The sequence below is a fragment of the Athalia rosae genome, chromosome 1 (assembly GCF_917208135.1).
Source record: "Athalia rosae chromosome 1, iyAthRosa1.1, whole genome shotgun sequence".
Classification (NCBI taxonomy): Eukaryota; Metazoa; Arthropoda; class Insecta; order Hymenoptera; family Athaliidae; genus Athalia; species Athalia rosae.
The window spans coordinates 11,144,423-11,159,639 of NC_064026.1; the positions used below are offsets into that span (position 1 = coordinate 11,144,423).

At 38.2% G+C, this 15,217-nt stretch overlaps 5 protein-coding genes across 5 annotated transcripts; 1 reads left to right on the plus strand and 4 right to left on the minus strand.

The window, feature by feature from the left end:
* Positions 1 to 217: 217 nt before the first annotated feature.
* LOC105687110 (ATP-binding cassette sub-family G member 5) lies at positions 218 to 2,969 on the plus strand. Its single transcript, XM_012402493.3, has 5 exons — positions 218 to 705; positions 795 to 1,370; positions 1,461 to 1,683; positions 1,758 to 1,972; positions 2,045 to 2,969. Exons 1-5 carry the CDS (start codon positions 513 to 515, stop codon positions 2,710 to 2,712), a joined length of 1,875 nt encoding a protein of 624 aa, XP_012257916.1. The 5' UTR covers positions 218 to 512; the 3' UTR covers positions 2,713 to 2,969.
* LOC105687112 (succinyl-CoA:3-ketoacid-coenzyme A transferase, mitochondrial) lies at positions 2,746 to 5,904 on the minus strand. The gene is made up of 7 exons (XM_012402494.3): positions 5,322 to 5,904; positions 4,860 to 5,237; positions 4,336 to 4,761; positions 4,156 to 4,264; positions 3,879 to 4,095; positions 3,554 to 3,765; positions 2,746 to 3,458 (listed from the first exon to the last, which is right to left on the minus strand). The coding sequence occupies exons 1-7, from the start codon at positions 5,400 to 5,402 to the stop codon at positions 3,268 to 3,270; spliced, it is 1,614 nt and encodes a 537-aa protein (XP_012257917.2). The 5' UTR covers positions 5,403 to 5,904; the 3' UTR covers positions 2,746 to 3,267.
* Positions 5,905 to 6,043: 139 nt separating this feature from the next.
* On the minus strand, positions 6,044 to 9,980 carry LOC105687113 (PDZ domain-containing protein GIPC3). Its single transcript, XM_012402495.3, has 5 exons — positions 8,727 to 9,980; positions 8,275 to 8,371; positions 7,490 to 7,872; positions 7,293 to 7,374; positions 6,044 to 7,217 (listed from the first exon to the last, which is right to left on the minus strand). Exons 1-5 carry the CDS (start codon positions 9,024 to 9,026, stop codon positions 7,060 to 7,062), a joined length of 1,020 nt encoding a protein of 339 aa, XP_012257918.1. The 5' UTR covers positions 9,027 to 9,980; the 3' UTR covers positions 6,044 to 7,059.
* A 306-nt stretch (positions 9,981 to 10,286) lies between these two features.
* On the minus strand, positions 10,287 to 12,475 carry LOC105687003 (glucoside xylosyltransferase 1). The gene is made up of 2 exons (XM_012402304.3): positions 11,590 to 12,475; positions 10,287 to 11,320 (listed from the first exon to the last, which is right to left on the minus strand). Exons 1-2 carry the CDS (start codon positions 12,025 to 12,027, stop codon positions 10,658 to 10,660), a joined length of 1,101 nt encoding a protein of 366 aa, XP_012257727.2. The 5' UTR covers positions 12,028 to 12,475; the 3' UTR covers positions 10,287 to 10,657.
* Positions 12,476 to 13,545: 1,070 nt separating this feature from the next.
* Positions 13,546 to 15,179, minus strand: LOC105687194. The gene is made up of 6 exons (XM_012402637.2): positions 15,040 to 15,179; positions 14,788 to 14,986; positions 14,417 to 14,668; positions 14,088 to 14,330; positions 13,837 to 14,001; positions 13,546 to 13,743 (listed from the first exon to the last, which is right to left on the minus strand). Exons 1-6 carry the CDS (start codon positions 15,095 to 15,097, stop codon positions 13,590 to 13,592), a joined length of 1,071 nt encoding a protein of 356 aa, XP_012258060.2. The 5' UTR covers positions 15,098 to 15,179; the 3' UTR covers positions 13,546 to 13,589.
* Positions 15,180 to 15,217: the final 38 nt, after the last annotated feature.

Below are 15,217 nucleotides of genomic sequence, written 5' to 3' on the forward strand. Positions count from 1 at the left end.
GCTGTGGCTTTCGATACAGCGTACCTTTTCCCCTGTTCACCCTTCACCCCCTTCGACGACCCCCACCTGTTTCTTATACGATGCCACATCAAACATCCCCCACCGTCGTCATCCGACGACTGAAGACATTCACCTCACCAACGACCTCCCACCCAACTACCTCCGAATCATTGTCGGCAGCAGCGAGTCTGTAAGTCCCAAGTTAGTAGGCGGCTGATTTCTGTCAGTTCTAGTTGGTTAACCATCACGGCGGATGGCGTTTTGTTTAGGGTGTATGTATGGTAGTTATCTTTGAAAATATCGGTTGCTCCTCCACGCGTGGTGCCAAAAACAGATTATAACGTTATACTAGTGCGCGTGGTACCTTGTAAGACAGCTTCTTGTTTTTACTCCTGGTAAACCAATAGAATCAGTAGTGTGAGATGATCGAATTATCTAGCGGTATTTGTTGATCCTGTATCGTTCAATTATATTACTCAAGAGTTGCAAGGAGAAAAAATTGTAACCGTACAATGATGTCAGACTGCGTATTGGAGATAGCTAATATTTTCCATTCCACTACGGTGGATCATGATGGGAACTGTTTTGCCCGTGCTGATCCTACCACTGTGCTAAGAGATGTTTCTGCTAGAGTTCACGGAGGCGAAGTTTTGGCAGTTTTAGGCTCCAAGGGCTCAGGAAAAAGGGCTTTACTAGATGTCATCGGTAAATCATTACTGCAATTCACTCCAAATATTTGGGAGATGCTGAAAGAAAAATTTCTCATTCACTGGTCGTTTAAATCTTTTTCGTAGCGGGAAGAGCAGGAGGCGAAACTAGGGGGCGAATTACTTTAAATGGCAGTTCACTTACCCCTGAATTATTCCGACGTCATGGTGGATACGTCGCACACAGATGTCATCTATTACCAGGCTTGACGGTGCGGCAAAGTTTGCTCTATGCAACATGGCTCGCAGGCTTGAGCAACAGAGATGCTAGGGTCCGTCAAACACTTGCTGATTTGGCCCTATCTCAAGTTGCCAACAGATCGGTCAGCGATTTGACCCGACCTGAGTATAGGCGCCTTATGTTGGGAGTTCAACTAGCTAAGGATCCTGGTCTACTGTTACTGGATGAACCGACGTGGGACACAGATCCACTCAATACATATTTAATTGTCTCCATGCTGTGGTCCTACGCGACTAGAAGAGGATCGATAGTTGTTTTAACCATGGAAACTCCAAGGTCCGACGTTTTGCCATTTGTCAGTCGAGTAGCACTGCTCTGTTTGGGAGCTGTAGTTTATTCTGGACCCACAAGGAGCATGCTGGACTATTTCGCCTACATTGGTTTCCCCTGCCCAGAGTTGGAAAATCCGTTAATGTATTATTGTAAGTCCGTGAAAGCAATGTGTTGAATTTTTGTGGAATTTTACGTCTGTCCTGTGAAGAGAAGGAACACGCTAAATTTTCATGTTGCAGTATGTTTATCGACTGTGGATCGACGTTCGAGGGACCGATTTTTAGAGTCTAATCAACAAATTTCTTTACTGGTGGAAAAATTCAAAATCGAAGGAGTTTTATACATGAAAGAGGCACCTCAAAATCCAACTAGCATAAAAGATTCCCAGCTAGGAGGAATGCACAAAGGTTTAGGTCGCGGTATTAAGCCAGGATGTTTTTCTACACTTTTTGCTCTTTATCTGTAAGTTTCAACAAGAACAAGAGCGACTAAAGATTTACAACTAAAGTAATTCAAACACGTAATAACTTTTTCAGGAGGGGTATGGCAGCTACTTTTGCATTCAACAGATGTGGCCTGGGACATTTGGCTGCCAGAATTCTATTGCTACCTTTTTGGGTAGCGCTTCTGAGCATTCTCTACGCCTACTCCAGTCCTGTCCAGTCTAGGATATTCTCACAGACAGGAGGACTGATTCTAAATTTATTAATTTTGTTCTACGTTACCGGTACAGCAGTGACAGCTCTTCTCTGTAAGTTGGCACAGCCGAGTTCTCGCAGATGTCTCATTACTTTGTGAATCCCAGTAGCATTTGTTCGTGTAGTTCCAGGGGTTCGGGCAAGGTATTATCAGGAGAGGAGAGAAGGATTATACGGCGGAGCGATGTTCATAAGCGCATACACCTTGTTGAGTTTACCGATGAGTTTCATTTCAACAGCTGGAGCAGTCGGTATTTTAATACCTGTTCTTGAGCTGGAACTTACTTCGTGGGCGTATATTTCTGGCATACTTTGGGCCAGCTACGTAGCAGCAGAGCAAGTTATGATAGCGATACTCATGATAATTGGGAGTCCCATGACAGGAGCGTTGGCTGTTATTTATGTCACATTGACATCGATTGTAATCGGCTCTGGGGGTATTCGAAGCTTTAGAAATTTACCTGACTGGTTATCAGCTGTTTCAACAGCTCTGCCCACAAGGTACGCATCTCTAGCTTTAAATCAATTGGTGATCGATGTTCCTGGATTTTCGAACTTGCCGTATAACGAGACCATCTCTTGTCCTGGAGATCCGAATTTCTGCCGCTATCCCGAAGGTCAAACATATCTGATAGAACGTTTCACTCGAGAAGGTGAAAATCTCTCCGAAGTACTCAACACCAATTTGAATTTGTTGATATCCTTGGCCTTTGCATTCGGGCTAGTGATACTGAACAGTGTATTGTACTTATTGCCTTTACCTGCTAGTATCAAAGCTAAATTTAGGGAATAAAAGTTTTTCATACAACCTACTGGAACAATCCAATTGACTGCACTTATATTTATTTGTAATCCTGGTTATTTTACAATGTCTGGATATTTATTTACCAAAGTAAAAATATAGATGCCTGTACATATAACTGTGTTATTTAAAATTTGCGGACTTGAAAAAACCACGCATCTATCTTTCGTACCGGTACTGTGATAGCATTTATACAACATATAAAATCTTTACGAATATTTTTCTTTTACAAAATTACGAAATCAGTACCACCAACAATCGAATCAAATTAACAAATAATTGCAAGTGGAATGCTCACTTGGATAAAATCTTTACAACGTTATTGCACTGGTACAATTATAATATTTGAATAAACTTTTCATAAGTCCATTTCGCCAAAAAATCAACTCTTTCCTAAGCTTACCAATAGATTCATATTCCGCGATTTTTGGTACAAAATATAAGCTTTCATAATTTTTTCAACTGTGAATGTTTAATCTGATTAAAAAGAAAAAAAAACCGACATGAAGCAACTTATAGAAATGGAACAAGCTTACACATGGCGTTCTAGGCATCTCCGTCAATCACCACTTGTCCCATTACTTTCAAATCCTTTGCTACATCGAATTCACATCCTGTAGAACTTATAACGTCTGCGATCTCCACATCGGGAGCCAACTCGATAAGTCTTAAGCCTTCATCATGTATCACTTCAAATACAGCAAGATCTGTGATGATTAAGTCCACGCAACCTTGACCTGTATCGTTGATTACAATTATCATGACTCGTTGGTGGGAAATGTACTCTTGATAAAACAGCGTGTTTAAAATAAGGAAAGCAGGTTATTCATACCTGTTACTGGGAGTGTGCAATTTGCTAAAATTTTAGGTCGACCATCACGAGCCTTGTGTTCCATAGTCACAACAACTTTGGTATTAGATGCCGCTACGAGATCCATTGCTCCGCCCATTCCTTTCACCATAGTTCCCGGAATCATCCAATTTGCCAGGTCCCCTTTTTGAGATACTTGCATCCCTCCAAGAATTGTCAAGTCGATATGACCACTAGGGAACAATTGGAAATATATCTAAATTTATCCAGGTTCTTTCTTTCTTTCTTCTTCATTTGCAGTTAAAATTATCAAGGCATTTCTTGAATTTGTTGATTCGACAATTACCCTCTAATCATTGCAAAACTTTCGTCACTTCCGAAATATGAAGCCCCGGGTACAACTGTGACAGTTTCTTTACCAGCATTAATTAAATCTGGATCTACTTCATTTTCACTTGGGAATGGGCCTAGTCCAAGAATTCCATTTTCTGATTGCAGAGTAACTTGAATTCCTTTGGGAATGTAGTTACTGGCAAGCATGGGTATGCCTATTCCCAAATTAGCTGAAATATAATAATCAAGAAATGAAATATTTGAAAAATTTGACACATGCCGAAACATACCGTACATCCCATTTTTAAACTCAAGTGCTGCACGACGTATTATCCTTTCTCTCGCTTTACCGGCAGGTGTTATTTTTGTTGGTTTTGCAGGCCTCTTTATTGTGGTTTTCTGTGAACCAACAATAAAATTCACAATTTGCCCAACAGAGCTAAATACAAGATCCTCCATAATTAACAGACCTCAATTCGCTTCTCATATGAAGGGCCTTTAATAATTCGGTTCACATATATGCCAGGAACATGTACATTATCTGGATCTAGTTCACCAATCTCTACTATTTCCTCAACTTCAGCAATCGTTACTTGAGCAGCCTTACACATAACTGGGTTGAAGTTTCTTGCTGACTTTCTGAATATCAAATTTCCTGCCTTATCAGCTTTCCATGCCTTCACCAGTGCGAAATCTCCAGTTATCGCGGTTTCCAGAACATAATTACGCCCATTGAACTGACCATCTTCTTTTGATTCTCCTGATATCTCTGGTGCACCCTTTGAATCATACTTTATAACGGCATTGCCATCTTGGACTATTGTCCCAAAACCTGTGGCTGTGTAAAATGCTGGGATACCAGCTCCACCAGCTCGGATTCTTTCCGCTAAAGTTCCCTACCAAAACAACATGTAAAAATCAATAATAGCTAGCTTTTCATCATTTCGAACATAATTAGAGCTTCAGCTGCATATTTTTATTCCTGGATAGCTACCTGAGGAGTTAATTCGACCTCCAGCTGCCCTGAGAGATACTGTCTTTCAAATTCTGCATTCTCTCCCACATAGGAGGCAATAATTCTTTTGATTCTATTTTGTTTTAATAATAAGCCCAACCCAAAATCGTCTACACCAGCATTATTTGAGACCACTGTAAGTTCTGAAGAACCCCTTTTTAAAAGAGCTGCTATAAGATTTTCTGGAATTCCACATAGACCGAAACCACCAACTAGCAACTTAGCTCCATTATGTATATCAGAGGTGACTTCCTCTGCTGATTTGAAAATTTTTCCATCTCCGACTGGAGGTTTCAATGTAATTTCGGGCTGCTGATCCTTAACATCAGCTGCGGTAGAAAACCGTGAGACAGAAACCTGATGAGGTATGATATTTGTACAATACGTTCATCGTTACTTTTTTCGAGGTTACATTAATGTATTGTTATATTTTTCGCTAACCTTAGCCAGCTGTATTTGTTTATAACTAATTCTACACTCTCTTGAGAAGATCCGAATTATACCGCATGTCAAAAATGCCATATTATAAAACTCCAATTGCTATTTAATGGAAGAAAAATGGGTTTACTTGAAGGAAGGTTAGCCGACGATCCTGTCACATAACCCTCGGTCGCTAATACAAACTGATAACTGCCGAACAAGCTAAAGTAGGGTTTGACGCGATCAAAAGTAGTTATGGCAAAAATAACCCTTGACTTTAGCCGGTTTTATTAATTGTCTCATTAAAGAGCCTGTTTAACATACTGTATATTTTTCTCTATCAGTTTCAAGGCTGCAACTTTTCGTTTTGATTGGCTGATGAATGCTTATCAGCATAGCATATCGCACGTTGTATGCAAAAGCTTATTTATGTAAACATTCCACCGTTCGGCGCTTCCAATACATCTTGGGCATTTCTAAACGTACTACTTACGTAGGTTCCAGTTTTGTATCTCACCATTCGTTCCTACCTCAAGAACGGTGATTGACTCATGAATGGAAAATATCCCCATATATATTCACGTAATACCCATTCTACAATGATGTTCTCATAAGTTTTTATCAAATAGCGCAACGCAGTCATAACCGGCCGCTTTTCTACACCAGAACCCCAGGATTGAATATACTTCTGTATCTGTTTATGTATATGTGGACAGAGGATTCCAATCATCATTTAATCTGAATCCTTTAAGAAACCGTTTATCACACAATGATAACAAGTATTTGGCAATCAAGTAACTTCACTATGCAGCGATAGTATAGTTACTCGATTCGGGTCAACAAACCACAGAGTACTTATGTAAAACAAAAAATCTGACTTATATTACATGTCTCTGATTTATACATAATATATCTTTCTTTTATATAAATTATATAACTATCTATACAACAATAATTATTTGTTCAAATATGACAACTATCAATGATTAGTTTATCCTATGATCCCATACTTTCGTGCTCTGCAAGTTGGAAATCAGAGCGAATTTATTCAAAAAAATTGAAGTCAATTTGAGGTCACTATTTACTGGATGTTAACAGTTTCACCAGAAACACAATATTACCAATTAGTCCATCCTTTTACAATATGTGACAACGCTTAATTTGCCAAGTTATGAATTCTACAATGTGTCAACTGTTTAAATATGTATGTATAAATTCACTGAAAAAATAATATTTAATACATAGACTGCAAATCTATACAAAATTCTAAATATTTTACGTTGGAATGATAATTCCTGTAAGAGTGGGATATTTATACCATAAATACTATCTTCTAATCTCATAGTTTGTAGTATTTGTTTGAATACTGAGGAAATATATCTTTTTGTAAAACTCAAAATGAAAAACACCATCTGCCTTATACTGCAACCTGCATAATAATGCAGATGCTTGGAACATTCTTGCATGATTTGCAAAATGCATGATCGCCTCAATCTCTCCATGCTCGTCATTTTTGTAAAATACAAAAACAACTTCAGATGTTGATGTTACGTTATGTAACGAAATGTTGAACGACTAATTATAAAACCAAATAATAAATCAATAATAGTAGCTGTGAATCTAAGCAGCCTGCATAATTAATTGCATAATACCCTGTGTGACTCCATCTTCTCAGAATTCACCACACTCACATTCATACGATCACATGAATCAAAAAACGATCCAGTCACTCATCGTACTGTTATGCTGTGAACTATGATCATCGTAGACGACCAGCTCTAGCATCGGTTACAGCTCCCCACAATTCGATTACAAAATCGTCAGTAAAACCGAATACTTCCAAATCAGAATTATCAATGGCTTCAGCAAAATCCATGCTATTATCTTTGCCTTCTGCTAATTCCCAAATTTGCGTGGCTAGAAAGGTATATTAATGTCAAAATCATACCGAACATGGAGGAAACTATCTTTCAATATCCGGATTAGACATACCCAGTTCATTGTCGTTTATACCCATGAAACTCTCTAGCAATCCATTAATTTTCTCAACACCATACGTGGCCGAATCATCCGGCTGTAAACAATTAAGGTATTTGATTCTAATTTCTCTGACTTTAGGAGGAACAGTTGAAATTATATACGATCAATATCATAAAAGTTTTAGGAGATAGAAAATCTGTGTTGCCTACCACTTCTTCAATTTGGACACTTCCATCTGCTCTGAACCTCAAGGTTTCTTTTCCGGAACCATAGACCTGTTTCTTTCCCTTTCTCGGGTCTCCTCTAGGGCCAATACTTCCAAATCCATTTTTCTGGGGCTCGATAAGTCGTAATGTGAACGTGGTTCCTTTGGGAATTTCTTTCAACAATTTAGCCACCTCGAAATGTCTTCGTCCAACCAAAATCTCGTCATTTATTTTTTCGATATGATCACCAACTTGAATGACTTTAGCATTGTCGATAACTGATCCCTCTCTTATACGTTTAATGAAAGCATATCCTGCGCCATTATCTGTTATCGTTAGACCCAAGGCATCGTCATTTTTCACAAGCTCTATTTCTTTAGGCCTACCTGTAAAGTTAATTAGAGTCTGATTATTCTATCAGTACAGCTTAGACTCGTGCATTTATTAAATTATATAATTAGACACTACGATAGTCGCAATCACTTAGGATTAGTACCGATGAATAAATCGTAAAGCAGAAGTAGGCATTATGATTATCAATAATTGAGAAAAAATTTCTCCCGTTCTACCTATACACTTGTAATTTCATAGATAAAATGATAATTATTTTTTCCTCGTATTGCATAGGTGGGAAAATCGTCTCAGGTCACCAGTGTACCCATAGACTGTAATGTAATACAATTATCAGGTTTGATAATACTTATAGATATAAATATTGATACCGTCAAGACTCATAATTGGACACCTATACATGATCAAATTAACATTCCTCCTGTTATGATACTCGCCTTTCTTGTGTGCAAAAATAAAGTCATCCAAGCCAATTTGACCACCTAATAATTTCAGCATATCCACCTTGTGTGTGTTGAGTGTGCAAAAGAGTATCTGAAAATATTATCACATTTCAATGAGACATGTATTTTTTTTAAAATAGTAAAAAACAAAAAGTTGGATTGAGATTCTTTTCTATGAAAGAAGAACCATATGTAAAAAAATTACGTTACTGTGGTTAAATCTAAAATATTTATGAATAGTTCCTGGGTGGACATATCCGCCGGATTATTGAGGGGAAAGGGGCTCTGGCCCGTGACCGCTGCTTCCTGTGTCCGGTCTGTATAAACTTATATGCTAGCGTAGATTATGCGTTGATATTACATGTCGAGGGTAGAGGTAGTATTACATATCTAGCATTCGCATAGATTGAAATGAATCTGAAAAGTATGAGAGAAATGCTTCGTACCTCGGACGGTGGGATTTCATAGCATTCCGCGATTTTTTGATAGAGTTCCTTGACGTTGCTGAACCCGGATATTAATCCAGTTGGACTTCCGTGAGCCAATTGACAGTGAAATATCAATTGAGGTCTCCCGACGGGGCTCATTGGTGGTTCCTGAGATTTTGATCGATTCAAATTACCGTTTGCAGGACTAGTCGAATTTCCATCACTATTCGTATGTCCAGCGTCGTAAATTTGCGGAGAACTATTGGTCTTATCATAAGTTGGTGACCTGGCCGAATTCTTCGGTTTGAATAATGGCATTTTTTCGAGATTATTAAAACTCGATAACAGTTAATATAATAAAGCACTCAAGTCGCCGCTGCGGTGGTGATATTATCCACAGTTAAATCTTAAATGTCCTTTCGTTAGGATTTTTAAAGGAAAAATATTTTTTTCCTGATTGATATTTTCTTTTTTATTGTCGATTTATGGAACTAAACGTGTAGCAGCGTGATCCAAAAGGTCGAGATCGATGACACGTCACTAGATCATGCAATGCAGTGTGCTACTCTACCTTGTACAATCACGAAACATTCGTATAGATATTTAACAAGTTTAACTAAAAATGTGTGACGTTTTAATTGCGTAGTCGGACGTAGCTCAACAATCAAATATTGACTTTAGATAGTTTTGCGAAATTTTCATACCGTTTCCCATACGGTGAAGTAATGTTAATATCATAAGGTAACAGGTATTGTACCTTTCGTTGAGTATCGTAAAACGGGACTAGCCTTTTATCTCGTCAAGTTCTCTTTATCGTTCTTTAGAGATTAGGAGAAATATGCCCGAGGCTTATCTAACTTTAACATTATCATTGCGGATCTCGATTGTTGTGCTGACGTAAAAATATAATTTATCGAAATTATAACACTTTCAAACACACTAATCAAATTTGATTCCAAGTTCAAAAAAATGTGCCCCATCTGTTATCGATGGACACGTGCATTGTAGTCTGTTTTTAATAACATATACATATATTTTTTTAACAGCACAATTTCAGCCGCTATTTTTACGCGTACGCGCGTATGCCTATACATAGGTATAATCAACTGTATCACGTAACCATTTGATATAGTATAGCCCTGTTACGTTTGAATATAATTTGATTGTTTTCCACGTACTTCGATATAACTAGAGCTTTACTTTGACTTGATTTCGTACGGTTACATCGTTTAAATTTAATTAAACAGCACTCGTTGGGCTTCTGGCGCGTAAAACAGCGCACTTTGTTCAACAGAATCATTTGCCATCGTGGCCCTCAGGAGCGTAACACCTGACGATTTTACCCCACCACTAAAACTCGTTTCCCCCCTCCAACTCGGATTCCACCGTCATAATTAGCACATTTTAACGGTCCGTTACTCCTGTTTCAGCACGCCCTCATGATAACTTAAAAAACCTGTATTCCAATTTATTCCATTCAACTGTGAATTTTATATCTCAGGGAAGAAAGTGAATTTGTAAGCGTAGATAATTAATGCAATATACGAAATTACGCATGCAAACATTAGATTCAACGTCTTTCCCTAGTTATCGATACTTTATTGATAATCATTGCTAATTAAATAATTCTTACAATATACTTATTATACTGTATAACAGTTAATCATATGTATACATAATACGTCTAGGTGTATGTTACAATATAAAAAGTCAGCTGGGTAAATTTGAACTTTGTGTTTCGTAATACTGGGTCCCTTTACTTTGAGAAGAGTTTTGGAGGATTAGAACAATAATTTAAACGGTACTTAAATTTGGTTGTAAAGTTCTTTGTAAATATGTTTTAAAAAATTTCACTGCATAATTAATTGCATATTAGCAAACTTATTACTTGAGATTCGTTCAACTTTCATGAGGCGCGAATTGCGTTCTTCAGTAATTTGAAATCGAGTCTATGACCTCGATCTGGGATCAAGATGCAATTCTGGCTGAAGTACAAAGACTTTCCACACTTTTCCACAGTTAGATCTGTCATCTAGGGTGAGGTAATTTTTCATTGGGATTAAGAAGTTTTCAAAAGGATCTGTGTCTAGCTGATACTCTTCCATTGCACGAAAAACAGCTTTAAATGGAGGTTGTTTTTCTGAATGAAAGGTTCCTCTAGAGCCATGTAGAACCAAGGCGCCTTTCTTTTCTGCCTCGGTACAAACAGACATATACATGCAATGATCTGGTCTATAGTTGTATCGACAAGGATAGATGTAGAGCCGTTCCGGGTGGTAGTAGAATATTATGTTTATAATATCCTGGTCTCCCCAAGTTATTTTCAGGCGATATTCCTTGTGTATAGGAATTACGTAGTCCGCCCACCTGAATTCTCTCATTCTGGTTAAATTCATTAGCATTATTCCAGAGTTCACCCCCAATTTTCCATAATATGGGTGCTTTGCAAATCTATTATACCACCCAGTGTTGGGATCTTCGTGCTCAGGACTGAGAGCCGCAAGCTGGCTGGAATTCATTTTTTTAAACTCATCCCATATCAGTTCTGGCGGAGCAAGAAATAAGGTGTCTGTATCCACGTATAAGACTGCATCGGTGTCATTCAGCAGGGTCTGGAATTAGAGTGATTAATTTAGAAATACCTCTTTTGTTGAATAATCAATTTCAGTCTCCAAACATGATGTAGTAACAAATACATTTCACACTTATGAAATAGCAAAGACAGCAGATATCAACAGAATAATAAAATTTTGATGACAATGCCATTGATTTTGCAATCTTGAAATTGATCAAAATTTTGTAATCACATTCTTGCTGAGTTCAACAAATATTTTTTTCATTCATTTCCTTTGGCGTGACAGATTGTTGCATATAGACTCACAGGTAAAAATAATCTCTGTGCTGCGCAAGGCTTGAACAGTTTCTTCCACATTCTCACGTCGCTTTGTTCTGGGAAAGTAATGGGCTTAACAGCAAAGTTGAATGTTTTGTTGGACATGATTATCCATTCTGTTAATTTTTCATTGAAGGCCGGGATGAGATCGTTGTCGGAAATAACTATGAATTTCAAAGGTCGCTTGGCAAATACCAGAGCAGATTTAAGCATCGTTAGCGATTCACTCAACCGATCTCCACAAGCTACAACGCATATCACAACTTCTCGTTCATTGCCAAGTATCGGTTTGAGATTTTCGGAAGGAATGGCACTTTTAAAATGGGCATTGGGCAGTTTGTTAAAAGAATTTGTTGTGAAATTGAGCAGCAATATCAGGCCAGCGAAGGCAAGGCACAATACAGCTAACCTGTACAGAGATTTCATCGCAATATTTGGATATTCATACTTTCAGCCGAATTTCATGGTTCTCAGACCCGCTCTTTGTAAATGAGGTGGCATATCTAACATTTCTAAGCCATCATGCGGTCAGTAACATACAGTTACTCCCAAATAAACCACTCAGCAATAAAAAGTGACAGTGAGCCATCCTTAACCTCGCTAACTCAACCCACTTTTCTCGCAGCTGTCAAATCAACCAAATGTCCAATACTGTCACCATCCTGAAGTAGAGATGACGAAGTTAAGTGGTGGTTGCTGCTTTAGGAGCCTTTGCACTCGCGTCGCGTCGCGTATAACTCCACCACCTTCGACGCTCCCGCGTCAACGCAAGACAATTCGAATATTCCAACTTATTTAGCGTCAACAACAAATATCTATTTGTGTCAACATCATTCCAGAATTATTCCCTATTTTCCGATTTTTCAATTACCGCATCTTCCCCTGCCTCACCTGATAAGCAACTCAAGGACACCACCACAGCTTTGTTCCAAATTTATTCCTAATTTTTTCCCATTTTTTGTCTCATTTCTTTCGATTTTTGAATCAATTTTACAATTAGCACATCTCCTCAAGGCCCTGAAGACGCCTAATGGTATGCAATCGAAGTTATACCATCCCAAATTTATTCCCAATTTTTTCCGATTTTTTTCCGATTTTTAAAAATATTTTTCAGCGGCCCTGGGTGGCTACGGGCCCCTAAAATTAATTGTACGGCACTATTTTTAGACTCCACCCCCAAAGAGTCACGTGACCGGTCTTCAGAATACAACTAGCGCTATGTGGCGGAATTTTCGTGAACTAAAATTCCAGGTTTCTTGCCCCTTGACGTCAGGCCATGTATTGCGGGTTGGAGATGTATTGCAAAACGGCAAAAGTTTTGTCATTTCTCCGAGCCAAAACTGAATAGTATTGACCCTTCTCTAGAACAAAACCGCAAAAGTTTTGTCATTTCTCCGAGTCAAAACTGAAAAGTATTGACACTTCTCCTGGAGCAAAACGGCAAAAGTTTTGTCATTTCTCAGAGCCACAACTGGATAGTATTGACTTTTCTCCAACGCCAAAACGTAGAAGTTTTGACGTTTTCTTGGAGCGCCTGATGATAGATACACCCGCATCATCTGCAATACACGTTGGCTGATGATTACACGATGACTGAAGATTGCTTATCAGTCAACGCAATACATCTCCGACCCGCAATACATGGCCTGACGTCAAGGGGCAAGAAACCTGGAATTTTAGTTCACGAAAATTCCGTCACATGGCGCTAGCTGTATTCTGAAGACCGGTCACGTGACTCTTTGGGAGTGGAGTCTAAAAATAGTGCCGTACAATTAATTTTAGGGGCCCGCGGCCGCCCAGGGCCGCATGAAAAATATTCTTTAAAATCGGAAAAAAATAGAGAATAAATCTGGGATGGTGTAACGTCGATTGCATACCATTAGGCGTCTTCAGGGCCTTGGGGAGATGATGAGTGCGGATTACAAAAAGTTTAAGGAAAATGAGTTTCACAGTGTTCATCATTCAATTTACTGAATTTCATAACATCATCATTTCATATGAGAATTGCTCGGCGTAGAATATTTCAATGCCATCAATTCTTTCTTGACTTTTTCTATCAATTTATGATCGACTTCTCGGTTGAATTGATTTTCAAAATTGTCGTGGCCCATGAGAAGTTTAATCAACGTTCTTGCATATCCCCTGAAAAAGTCATATTAAATGGACATCTCTGAATTATCTGACGATTTATGACAACTGGAAAGGGACGATTTTTCAAATTATTTGAGACTCAACCTAGTCTCAGAATTGCTGTCGACTAAAAATCTTGCACTCGTTGCAAATATTCTAGTACGTGTATCTTTTGCCACCGATGCCGATAAAAGTGTGGTGACTCCAGTGATGGTAACAATATAATTCAACAAACGACTGACCGTAGCACGTACTGAGGGATTTTTGTGCCTGGAATAATTGAATTATTGTAGGAACTGCTGAGTTAAAACCAAAATATTTCTATTATAAATTAAAGAGTATCATCTACTATTCACCCTGCACCCCAAGTACTGGATAGAACTCTCACGCAGTGTGAAGAAGACACAGAATCAACCATGGCATCCAATGCACTGTTAGCATTTTGCCGTATTAACATATTTGTATCTGCTGTTTTCTGCAGAAGCATACCAACTAGCTCATCAAACTCAGGCCTCTGAGTACATTGCATCGTTAGAAACATTTCTTTTGCCACTTGGCAAGCAGTTTTCACTATGTTGGACCTTATATTTTTTAGTAAGCTTTAAAAGGGATATTTCTTGTTACATTATTTAGCCTAAAACTGGAAAATTGTTTTTTTTTAACAATCTAAAAAATTAGCACAAACCTACATATACTCCTATTGATAATTGGCATGTTAGGATCTATCATTTCCGGATGATACCTTGACATTTCTGCAATTTTCATAAGTGCTTGCACAGTACTCTCCCATTGATTTTGCTTCAACTTTAACAATGCTAGTTTCAACACATCTTGCGGTCTTTCATATTTGAAAGGTACAGGTAACGGACGATATTCCTGGATTTTTGAGTTATCACCACCAGGATATGCCATGGACTTTTTATTGAAGTTAGTCTTGCTGAATTTTGTGTACAAAAAAAAATTTTCATCAACGTTACAAACGAGCACAGCAAACTATATTATTTGAATATAAATGTTGTCAAACTGAAGGCTGTCATCCAGGGCAATTTCATTCACCTAGGAAGTACTATCGGTAGGTGTACATCACCCGTACTACCTTCTATGGTAGGAAATTCAGACCCGTGACTAGATGAACGTCTTCCGAAATTTTTATTTTCAAAATTAATATTTGGTAGTCGCAGCGAGCACTTAGCTGAAACTGAGGCTGGCTTTCCAAATCCAAATAAGAACTTAGATTTGTCCTCGTTGCAGTAGCCTATAGTAAGCAGATAATGAAACGACTGAATAAAATATTACTCATCATATTACCTTTTCCTAGACACATGGGGCACGTAATTAGGTGATTTTTATACTCGAGATGCAACATTTTTAGAACTGTAACGCTGTTTCTGTTATTTTTTTCGTTTTTTTTAGGTTTGACTACGTTTTAGGCTTGTGCTTGATAAAACTGGTTTAATTTCAAAAATTAGGTCTGATCTGAAATTGG

Bases quoted from the DNA above. Each gene is read 5' to 3' on its own strand.
- LOC105687110 (XM_012402493.3), top strand. From the start codon at position 513: ATGATGTCAGACTGCGTATTGGAGATAGCTAATATTTTCCATTCCACT. The intron at 706-794 runs GTAAATCATTAC...TCTTTTTCGTAG, and splicing joins GGCTTTACTAGATGTCATCG to CGGGAAGAGCAGGAGGCGAA. The intron at 1,973-2,044 runs GTAAGTTGGCAC...TTGTTCGTGTAG, and splicing joins AGCAGTGACAGCTCTTCTCT to TTCCAGGGGTTCGGGCAAGG.
- LOC105687112 (XM_012402494.3), bottom strand. From the start codon at position 5,402: ATGGCATTTTTGACATGCGGTATAATTCGGATCTTCTCAAGAGAGTGT. The intron at 4,265-4,335 runs GTCTGTTAATTA...GTTGGTTCACAG, and splicing joins CATATGAGAAGCGAATTGAG to AAAACCACAATAAAGAGGCC. The intron at 3,766-3,878 runs GTAATTGTCGAA...ATTGTTCCCTAG, and splicing joins AGTTTTGCAATGATTAGAGG to TGGTCATATCGACTTGACAA.
- LOC105687113 (XM_012402495.3), bottom strand. From the start codon at position 9,026: ATGCCATTATTCAAACCGAAGAATTCGGCCAGGTCACCAACTTATGAT. The intron at 7,873-8,274 runs GCGAGTATCATA...TTAACTTTACAG, and splicing joins TATTTTTGCACACAAGAAAG to GTAGGCCTAAAGAAATAGAG. The intron at 7,218-7,292 runs GTATGTCTAATC...ATACCTTTCTAG, and splicing joins TATAAACGACAATGAACTGG to CCACGCAAATTTGGGAATTA.
- LOC105687003 (XM_012402304.3), bottom strand. From the start codon at position 12,027: ATGAAATCTCTGTACAGGTTAGCTGTATTGTGCCTTGCCTTCGCTGGC. The intron at 11,321-11,589 runs GTGAGTCTATAT...CTCTAATTCCAG, and splicing joins CACAGAGATTATTTTTACCT to ACCCTGCTGAATGACACCGA.
- LOC105687194 (XM_012402637.2), bottom strand. From the start codon at position 15,097: ATGTTGCATCTCGAGTATAAAAATCACCTAATTACGTGCCCCATGTGT. The intron at 14,331-14,416 runs GTTTGTGCTAAT...TCCCTTTTAAAG, and splicing joins ATCAATAGGAGTATATGTAG to CTTACTAAAAAATATAAGGT. The intron at 14,002-14,087 runs GTGAATAGTAGA...CAATTATTCCAG, and splicing joins TCCAGTACTTGGGGTGCAGG to GCACAAAAATCCCTCAGTAC.